We start from the raw sequence: 10948 nt of genomic DNA, 5'->3' as shown, positions 1-10948 counted from the left end.
CTTTTATAAAATTTGGGTATATTATTTGAAAAATAAGTAAATTCATACTAAGTACATATTTTTTTATAAAAGAAGTAATAGGTATGTTATTTTTTAAATTGCTCTTATATGTACACTATTATATTTATAAAATAATAATATAAAGATAATTGATCACATATACTTCATAAATTAATAAATAAAAACTTTTTAATTAAATTAACTGATTAGGTGTGTTAAATATGAATTTATTGTTAAATTTTAAAAGGATTAATTGATTGGCTATACTCTTTGAATATATTAATCTATATTTATATATCTATATCTATATCTTCTATATATATAAAGCAAAATGCAGAAAATGGTGAAATATTCAAAATATCAAAAAATGTCCTTGATTAATGCAAACATTAAAAATTAAAATTATTAATTAAATGAGGATAATACAGTAAATTTCCACTTTTTTATATTAAAAAAATTAAAATGAAAAGAAAAATTCGATAATTGATCATATTTTCTTGGAACATAAGTAGCAATTATCTTTTTTAATTTTAAAATAAATTTAAATTTTTTTAAAATCAGATCATGAATCCTATTTTTCCATTAAAAATTAAATTTAAAAAAGGAAGAAGAAGCTCGTCACTCCATGAACAAAGTTGTAAACTTCTGCATATTCTCTGCTTCCATTGTCTTACAGACGGAGTGTCGGAAAACCAGAGCATGGCTTCTTCAACTTCAGACGACGACTTCATCACCGTCGTATGCAGTAACCCCAATCCAATTCAAGCAAACACCACCAGCACCGATATAGAGATTCTAATTTCAGTCACGAATATCCCAAGCTGGGATTTGCCATCAATTCTCTGTCACCAAACAGTCAAAGTTCAAGCCCATCGGAACAGGTGCGTGGTGGTTTATCATTTTCTCACTCTTTTTCCGTTTGTTTCCCGGGAAAATACAATGAGGGAGATTTGATTGCAGGCTAATTCAACACTGATCGTATTTCAATGGCCTCCTAAGTGGGAGCTTCAAGTAATCAATTTCGATCACTTTCTTCTTGTGAAACTGAATTCAACGAAGCCCGGAACTTGAAGTTGTGCTTTCTTTCAATTTAGATTATGATTCTTCGAAGAAATGAACAAGTTTTATTTTTCTTGAATTTGAATAATTATATTCTAATCAATTTTGTTTAATTGCTTCTGGCTAAATTGTTGAGAAATTTTGTAGTGAATCTGGATCAATTGTATATATGACCGCCCATTGGATGTAACATCTAATAATTTCCTCCCTCTTATGAGGTAAATGAATTAACTTTACTATATGGTAATTCTGATCCAGTGTGTTCTTTTCTATTCTTCATTTACTTATTTGTTTAACTATTGGTTTGATCTTAAATAATTCAAACCTTTGGTCATTTAAAAAGGAAAAATTGCATTTCTTTAACTTCTAGTTCTAGTTTGAACGCATCTGCCTGTAAATCACATAAAATGTTTTACAAAGTTAATATTCCTTTGACAATACTGTGTTACGTTTTCAGGGTGCACTTTATTTTGGAGTGCAGACGCTTCTCATGAGATGCAAAACTTGGTTTTCTGAGGGAGTATCGGCGGAGGTGCCACCACGAGTACAATTGGATGATTTGATTTCTATTTGGAGCTTTGGTTTAGAGCATGGTGAGAATGATTAGAACAGCAATGTCTATGAAAGACTCGTATTTTAAATTAGTGTTGTCTAGTCTAATAGATTAAATTGGAATGGATTGCAGCCGTGATTTTCTTCCGGAATTATGTGGGAGCTATCTTGCGAGAAACTTTGTATGTCCTCAACTTGTATTTATATTCTCTGCAGCCTTCTTGTGCCCAATTTTTCGTAGTAGTGACTCGGGCACAATCAGATTAATTGTTGAAAATAGAATTATGCTTCAATATTAACTCACACATAGAGGCTAGTGGGAGGTTGTAGATTCATATTGACTTGATATGGAGTAGAAAATTATGTTTTATTGTGAGGTACCATTTTAGTTGATATTCCATATGATATCACTTTAGATTGTTTTCTCTTGACAGCCAACGTTTGTGTTTAGTCATAATATTGCACTTGCAAGGTCTAAAAGAAAAAAGAGCGTTCTGTTAGAGATGGCTAGGAAATGAGAAGGATATAAGAGCTTAAGTGAGCCCAAGAGGGGCATGGTTAGAGGCAAAGAGAATTGACATCATTACTGAGGATGTAATGGAGGATATGATTTTAGCATAATGAAACACATCAAAGAGCACCATGACGTTGACCTAATAGTCTCCTGACCACGTGGCACATGCGCACATGCACACACGGATTTGTGGCTACTAATCTTGGTTAAACTGAAAACAGATGCCTCCATATATTTCTTTTCGATCAGGTTGTTGCTAATGGTTGAATTGGAGATTGTTATCAATTAAGTTGCGTCAGATCCTATGGACTTATTATTACTGTATTGCGTGAAGCACATGAATTTGACAGTAGACAGGTTACTTATCCTTTGAATGACCTAGTTAAATTTTCTGTGAGATATCTTGACACACTGATATCTTAGACTCTTAGTGGTCTTTTACAGTGAGATGCATCTTTCCAATGCACTTCTAGTTTGGATCGATGCTAACGCAGAATGCATGGAAGGCTTGATCAGAAATGAAGATGTCTGCACTGGCATTTTGAAACAGGTACAGATTGAAAATGTTCCAGTGTATATGTTGAGGACCAATAGAATATATATCCTGGGAAGGTGACTTGTTTACCTAGTATCTCATACTACCATTATTGTATTATAGTCCATGATCTTAAACCGTGAACATGACTCCGTACTAGTTTTAGGAAAACAGAGTCATGTGAGGTATAACAAATTTGACAGCTGATTGCCTACATACTTTTAAATGGATATTAAGAAGTCTTAAACTTCTAGATGAAAGTCACCAAAGAGTTACTTAATCATCATAACAAATTGACCCCTTGAGCCACTTTTCAGTATTATCACTTGAATAAGACTCTACCTGGCATGCCTGATGACATAATGGGGCAACAAGCTATGATGTGTTCACAAGTATGTGGAAATAGGAACGGCAAAGGTAATTACAGGTCTGAAGACCAAATTGATCCCTCATATTTTTGCAATTAAATATGTTGGGGATTTGGTCGGTAATGTATGTTAATTATAAAAGTTACCTCGTCTGTCTTTGCACCTTGAACTTGTTTCTGTTTATTGTCTGTAAATTTGCTTTCTGGAGTTTATATGGGTGATTCTATGTATGCCTTATCAGGAATTATTTATTTGTCTAATATTTCTATTAATTGTTCTGTTATTGCTGTTAAACAGATCCATTTAAGCCTTTTGCCGCTGTGGTTTGCTGCAGGTATGCTTAAATTTCTGATGTTAGACATAGGGCATTAATACATACTCATTGCCTTTGTCCCTTTTGGTCCCTGTAGTTTGCCACTTTTATCACTTTGGTTTTTGTCGTTTCAATTTGATCAATTTTGTCCCTGTGGTTTCAATTTGAAGCAATTCAAAGACAATCCTCAATTTCCATAAAAAAAATTTAACTTCTATTAGTTTTGGAGGGGCAATTCGGTCCACAAATTATTTAAAAAAAATTATTCAATAGGAAAATACCTATTAAAGACAGAAAAAAAAAATCTTAAAATTGAAAAAAAACAATATCCCACTGCGGACCACCCCTCCTACTCCCCACTGCCTTGTCCATCAAATCCAGAGCATTGTCACCAACCAATATATTGTCATGGTCCAGCTGCTTAAACAATGAGAATTTGGGATTTGAGGTTTTGGTTGGTGAATTGATTTTTAAGTTTTGGGAGATTGATGAAATGAGAAATTGGGAAAGACCCCAATCTGCTGGGCACGGAGCTTCCATGTCCCTTAATCCATCGGGTTAGGGGTCATGGACTCCCTCCAAAACCCTAACCCCTCGAAACCCAGAGCGCCATCAAAGAAGCCATGCCTCCAATGTTCGACCCAAGATCGGTCCTCTAGGTCTCTCCCCGAAGAAGATAGAAGAAGACATTGATTATTTGTTGATAATATATTAATATTTGTGGGTGAGCTTGTGCTATTATTTTTGTGTTGCATTGCATTTACTTTTTGTTGTTTTTTTGTCATAAGCTTTAATTTATGTATAAAGATGCATTTGAGGATAATGCTCATTATGTCTATTGACTAGGTATAGTTTTTCTATGTTTATTAATGAAATTTAGAGTTTTTAATGTAAGTTTCGCCTGGCTGGCTTTCAAATCCTGGATCCGTCATTGTACCACAGCTCCTGGAGCTCGCGTTGGAGCTTGCCCCTTCTCTTCCTTATGCATCACATGTTCTCTGTTTCTTTTTGTGTGTTCCTGCCAATATTGTTTCAAGGTCCTGGATTATATTCTTGTTGCACCTAATATATGGTTGTGCATCCTGTGAGGGAAAGAGTTTGGTTCTCCTGGGGTAGGTAATGTAGCTCGGAAAGACAGAATGGATGGCTGGAAGAAGATGAAGCACGAGAAGATTGTTATTCGAATGAGCACTGGCCAAGCTACTTCAGATCCGATGTGCGACGACTCTTCATCATGGGTTCTGTCTTTATTGAATTTTCTTTTTCTTTGCAGTTATAAATATCCTGCTTCTGTCTTTATTTAACTTGGTAAAATCCTGACATCCTTTTCTGTCTGGGGTTCAAAATTTGTACGTGCTAGCTCTTGAGATTTCCAGGTTTCGGGGTGGCTTTATTTTTTTATTTTTATTTTATTTTATTTTATTTTCTCTTTTTGGCTACTTCCGCTTCATGGGTGATCTTAAGATAATGCAACTTGTAAGAAACTTAAGATATTTGTAAACTAGTGGACGACCTATTAAATATTATTGTTATATATTTCCATTCTAACAGTTTCACTTCTGAATTTTCTTTTCGAATGTCGAAGGGACTTGAACATCAGCTTTACTTGTGTTAGGGGTATTCGAAGCGATATTGGGGAGGGGGGAATCAAAATAAAACCTCAGATGAATGCTCTTAACTACTTGAACTACAAGTTCTTTGTATGGGTTTTCAAATATGAACCAAAGTTTCGGTGAGTATTATTAGTAGCCTGCCGCATATTTACACCTATAAATCATTGTTGGCTTGCGTATTGAAGAATTTCTTCAAGCTATTCAAATGTGGTCTAATATTACTTCAAACATTTTTCTTCTCTTCATGTGAATGCATTCACAAATTTGGTTTTCATGTTCATGCACGTACATCAAGCTTATTGTCAACTGTTTATAAAAGCAATTATAATTACAGCAAATGTGTATATATATATGGAAGCCATTGATCTCCATAGGAAATGTCGTCGCTATCTTAGCTGGTTCTTTAGTCTTCAACTTGCTTAGCTCTTAATCAAGTCAACTCCTTTTCTTTGCCAGAAAATCACCAGCAGCCGTTGATATTGACTACTTCTTTGTTTCTACTCTTGCATGAGGATCCCTAGAATCAAATGAATGGAGAGCTGTAACGAAAGTCAAAGTCAATACAGTTAGGATCTGGTGTGTTTTAGCCGAGGAGCTTCACCTATACTCTCAAATCAGTTAGTGCTCCGTCAAGAGAAAACCTTTAAGCCAAAAAAATAAAGCACTCTGCAATTCTATTCGGTCTAGCTTTAATACTTTTTGGTCTCATGTGAGCTCGAACTCACCTGATCTCCACCAATGGAGTAGACATTTCCAGCCGACCCAACTCCTTAAAACACGCCACGTGGCATTATTGGCCAGGAAGAGCTCCATAAGTCAAAGCCCTTAATCTAAGGGTCAGAACCCAACCCACCATCACTAAGGTTCATATTAATTCCTAAGTACTTATATCATATGTGCCTCTTCCCATATTGCTCCTCGGTGCTCGGTCAGCTCACCATGGCTATCTCCATAGTACTGTTGTTGCTCCTCATTGCTCTAGCTCTTCTATCTGTATCCGCTAATCGTGAGTAACGCATTTACTAATTACGTTATTTGTACTATACTTATATATGATCTGATCACATCTCTCGTAAGTATTGCAAGATATGTGATCAGTAAATATACTACAAATGACATTACAATAATTTTCATTTATCATGCGCCTTATCATATCTCCTGTGGATTTCTTGAGAGAGATGTAATCAGTAATAGGGCTAGCAATAGCCCAACTTTTTTGTGCTTAATTATCATTCTTACGTGAATGCATGCATTATATCCAAACTAATTTCTATTTTTTGCTACATTTGCAGTTGTTAGCATCGATTGTGGGTCATCGGATTCCTACACAGATGAAAATTCAATAAAGTGGGTAGGAGACGACGACTTTGTTCAAAATGGCAAGTCCCAAGTGGTGCAAACCACCAACGGAGTGCCTCATGTAATGGGCACCTTGAGGGTGTTTTCAACTAGGAAAAAAAACTGTTACTCCATCAAAGCAGAAAAGGGCTCTCAATTTCTTGTGCGTGCAAGTTTTTATTATGGAAACTATGACAAAAAGTCAGCTCCTCCTAGCTTTGATCTTCAATTGGATGGAAACTATTGGAACACCATTCAAACTTCAGCTGAAGGTGTTGTGTATGATGAAGTTATATATATCACGAAAGGTGATTCTATAGAGCTTTGTGTTGCTCAGACGCAGCCTAACCAGCTTCCGTTCATATCGGCAATTGAGATCCGGGGCTTGGCCTCGGAAATGTACAACCATGTCGATTCGGAATATGCCATGCTTCTGACAAGAAGGGTTGCTTATGGTGCAACTGAAGCTATAAGGTATGCATGCTATGCTACTCACCTACTTTCTCTTTGCCTTCTTAGAAAGAGTGTATTACCAAAGTGGGACGTTTCTTTTTCCCTCTTTTTGTTTTGCCTAGATAAAGAGTGAAATGTTATAAGGGTTAAAAGTGTTTTTCAGATGAGCTGAACTACTTTTGGTTGTGCGGGGTATAAAAACAAAAGGTTCTTATGAGTTATTAAAGCACTTTTTATTGTTTTCTAGAAAAGCACATACTGTACTTAGTTATTTAGGAACTTCTTATAAATGTTTTTTTTTAAAATTTTTATAATAAACTACTTGCATTTTAATAAAAATTTCAATGCGCTTCTAACAAAAAGCGGTCTTAGCAAGCATTTTGACGCCTTTTTATTTTTTATTTTTTTTATTTTTTATTTTTAATGTAGATGTTATAAATTTTTAATGAGTACAATATGCAAATAAAGGACCTTAAGATTATTGGTCAGGGTAAAGCTTTTGTAAACATGGTACTTAAATGCTATATTAATTCAATCCCTCAATCCAATTCTCAATTGACTTGGCCAAACTTGAAGTCAACTTAACCCAAGCTAAAGAATTGATGTGGTGCACAAATTTCTCTCCACATTGTGCGATCACTAACCTAATATTCTTGAATTCTTTTTTATTTCAAGCTGACTTTAATTTCCTTATATTAAATATTTCAGGTATCCAAGTGATGATTTTGATAGGATTTGGGATGCAGTGGAGGTTGGCAATGGACTAGTAAAAGTCACAACTGATGCACAAACTATTGATACATCTGTGCCTGATCAGCCTCCTGTAGCTGCTTTCCAGTATGGAATAACAACCTCAAAAACATCTGAAGCAATACTTCTGGTCACTGATCTTCCACCCGTTGAAGTTCCCATCTACATCATAATGTACTTCTCCGAAGTAAACGAACTTGATTCGACCCAAACCAGATCCTTCGAGATCTACATCGACGGCAAGTCTCACTTCGACCCCATTGTTCCAGTCTATGGAAGTGTCGTTGAGATGTCCATTACCAACATAAGTGCTTCTTCAAACACTTCCTTCTCTTTGGTGGCTACTTCGGACTCGACACTTCCTCCTTTGATCAATGCCATGGAAGTTTATTATGTCAGCGGTCCGATCACGGATGGAACTGATAGCAAAGATGGTTGGTAATCTAGTCCTTAATTTTTTTATTATATCTTACACACACACATACAAAATTATGATGTCGTAGAGATTCAATCTTGAGACCTCTAGTTTATAAGTCAAAACCCTTTTGTACCGAGCTAACTAGTTATTAAATTAAAAATAATGATAATTTTTCCCTTGTGGCTTTGCTTTTGATCTATCAGTGGCAGGTTTAGCTACGTTGCAAGATAAGTTTAGCATACTACAGGAATGGACTGGTGACCCGTGCCTCCCGTCCCCATTTACATGGGATTGGGTCAATTGTTCTGCTGACGACACACCCCGCGTCACAGCACTGTAATTATTTATTTATTTACTTAATTTTTTGCTCAATTAAAGTTTTTTGTCTTATTTTTTCATATTAATAAAATATATTTATTATAATTTGTAATGCATTCAGCTATCTGAGTGGCTTTGGTCTCTCTGGGCAACTCCCAGAATTCAGCTCCTTGGATGCTCTTCAGACAATGTAAGTTGCATAAGAAAATAAATAAATTGTAAACTGCAGAAAACCTATTTTATTTTTTTTGTTACAAAATTCTAATTATGTCACTTTTGAATTATTTTTTGAAATGCAGAGACTTGCATAACAACAGCTTGAGTGGATCCATTCCTGATTTTCTTGGCGCCTTACCTAATCTAAAACAATTGTGAGCTTTTCCTAGAAAATTTCTCCTAGCATATGATATTCCATCTAATTAATTTCTGCATAATTAACCAGAAATTTTGTCCATCTATTAGGAATTTGGCAGACAATAAACTCAGTGGACCCATACCAACCACAATTTCAAACAATAACAAGCTGAAGTTAGTGTAAGTATAATCTCAGGTTTTTTTTATAGGACATTTTTTATTGAGAGAGGCGACAACCATACTAAACTCACACACACTACACGGATGTTAGGATTCGAACCCAAGACTTTTCTTTGGGGAACGATTGCGTCCTTTATAATTTGGTGCATATTATATATTTTTCCGTATTCTTTTATTATTTTCTTTGTATTCTCAAATTTGGATTTTAAAAAAAAATTATTTTAAAATTATTTCTTTTTTGCTTTTTTGGGGGAAAAAGGTCATCAGGCAACCCTAATCTGTGTGCCTCTGGTGGGTCCTGTAAGACAATAGTTGATAACAGTGGAGGTCCTTCTTCTGGTAGCAGCAGCAAGAAGAAAAGCAGCAAGCTACCATTAATTCTTGGAATTGCAATTCCAGCTTTCTTTGTTTTCTGGGTTATTGTGGTGATCTTTGTCTGTTCTATGAACCAAAGTAAAAGGAGAAGAGCAGCTGCCATAGCAGCAACCAATGCAGGTCAGCACACAACCTATAATCTCTATTAAATTGCATGTGCATTTGCATAGCTTTTGTAACACGTTATTTTTAGGGAGTTTTACTAAAACACCCAAAATGGGGGTTGAAATTATAAACAAGCACTATTTAAACATATAAACACACCCAAAACCCATCATTACACACACTCAAAACCCATTTATAAACACACCCAAAAAGTTGACTTTGAGGTTGATTTTAGGTGTGTTTCTATGTTTAAATAGTGTTTGAGTTTTTTTATAAATACATGTCTAAGATTTGGTTTATTTATAAATTTATATTATTTTTAACTAGACCACGCATGTCATTCAACTTATCACGTTAAAATTAAGTCTCCGTCCACATTTTTCTTAGTAATGTTTGGTATTGTGACACATATTTTTGTGCATTTTAGGACAAAACAGTGGGCCCAATATGCCTAATGGCCCACCACTACAAGGAGCACCAATGAACCCACAGATGTTGGGTAAATTTGGAGAAGTTATGATGAATCAGTTTGCAGGCGATGATGAAGACCGAGGAACACCAGAGCAAGGAACACCTGAGCAAATTAGAAATCAACAGGTTGAAGAAAGGCCACTACAGTATTGAGTTGCTCAAGTTCCCTTTTGTTTATATAGTTGTTGTTGAGCCAAAATTGTATTCATGATTAGTTGTGTTTGAAATTTCTTAAATATGTTTTCCCCCAATGATCCACAAGAACTATCAAATAAATTTGCATTTCACAAGCTGCAAGCACGATGCTAGAATTTCTGAACGTTGCTCTCACTATGTCCTTCACAAAATTATTACAAATCAAAAAATTGAGAAGAAGTTGTAGAAGGCCCCTTAATCAAAGGCTGGTTGGTTTTTGCTGAAACTGCAAAGTCTTGGCAGCCGAAAAATCTGATTATATCAGTCCAAATACCCTGCTTCTCTCTAATAAATTTAACAACCTTAAAAGAGTAACATTGAAATTTCTCTATCGTGATCACAGGATATCCCCCAATGATGTCTCTATATAACCAAGTCTGTATACCGCAAATAACAAAAACATGCAGAGTCAGTCAATTGCACAATGTTTGTGTGAAAGAAACTAAGAAAGACCTGCGTACAAAAACACAAGCCAATTGTTTCAAAGATGTTACGATTATCAGTAAAGTTATATCTACTACTCAACATTGTCACATGATGGATTAAGAGATCACAGATATAACACATCCATGGTTGCCAGAGGTGGAAGAGCTTCAATGTTTATTGGGATGGTCAGAAGATCTCTTCAATGGCAACAATGCGAGATCTACTTTACCTTTGGATAATAAATCAACTATCAATTCTGTAGTCCATGCATCTGCTGAGAAACCCCTCTCCACCATTTGTTGAATAAGTCCTGTCACCCTTACTGTCTCATTGTTATTGATGAACCCTCGAATAATTATGTTATACGTACAATCATCTGGAGGACAACCTTTCTCTTCCATTTCAGTAAGCAGCTTTTCTGCTTCACTTGTTAGGCCCCCAATACAGAGTCCATTAATCATTATGGTATATGTCCTCACATTTGGTTGGAGTCCTTTTGATGATAACCCACGAAAGAGAACCCTCGCAGATTCAATTTTCCCAGCTAGGCACAAACCTTCAATAAGAATAGTGTAAATCACAATATTTACATCCAACTTCTTGCCTTCCAT

At 35.4% G+C, this 10948-nt stretch overlaps 2 protein-coding genes across 2 annotated transcripts; one reads left to right on the top strand and one right to left on the bottom strand.

The window, feature by feature from the left end:
• Positions 1–579: 579 nt before the first annotated feature.
• Positions 580–9998, top strand: LOC103322541 (uncharacterized protein At1g24485). The gene is made up of 15 exons (XM_089046816.1): positions 580–881; positions 961–1277; positions 1517–1652; positions 1745–1793; positions 2375–2482; positions 2570–2675; positions 2978–5073; positions 6247–6766; positions 7454–7929; positions 8117–8249; positions 8353–8421; positions 8531–8602; positions 8694–8765; positions 9025–9260; positions 9673–9998. The coding sequence occupies exons 7-15, from the start codon at positions 5058–5060 to the stop codon at positions 9867–9869; spliced, it is 1791 nt and encodes a 596-aa protein (XP_088902942.1). The 5' UTR covers positions 580–881; positions 961–1277; positions 1517–1652; positions 1745–1793; positions 2375–2482; positions 2570–2675; positions 2978–5057; the 3' UTR covers positions 9870–9998.
• Positions 9982–10948, bottom strand: LOC148921455 (uncharacterized). Its single transcript, XM_089046821.1, has one exon. It carries the CDS (start codon positions 10946–10948, stop codon positions 10505–10507), a length of 444 nt encoding a protein of 147 aa, XP_088902947.1. The 3' UTR covers positions 9982–10504.

The sequence above is a fragment of the Prunus mume genome, linkage group LG1, assembly GCF_029339155.1.
Source record: "Prunus mume cultivar Tortuosa linkage group LG1, ASM2933915v1, whole genome shotgun sequence".
NCBI lineage: Eukaryota > Viridiplantae > Streptophyta > Magnoliopsida > Rosales > Rosaceae > Prunus > Prunus mume.
This window is presented reverse-complemented; position numbering and strand designations above follow the sequence as displayed.

What these genes read in the sequence shown, in the direction of transcription:
- LOC148921455 (XM_089046821.1), bottom strand. Translation starts at nt 10,948, where the DNA reads ATGGAAGGCAAGAAGTTGGATGTAAATATTGTGATTTACACTATTCTT.
- LOC103322541 (XM_089046816.1), top strand. An exon ending in TGGAACTGATAGCAAAGATG is followed by an intron (nt 7,930 to 8,116) that starts GTTGGTAATCTA and finishes TTGATCTATCAG; the next exon opens with TGGCAGGTTTAGCTACGTTG. An exon ending in AATAACAAGCTGAAGTTAGT is followed by an intron (nt 8,766 to 9,024) that starts GTAAGTATAATC and finishes TGGGGGAAAAAG; the next exon opens with GTCATCAGGCAACCCTAATC.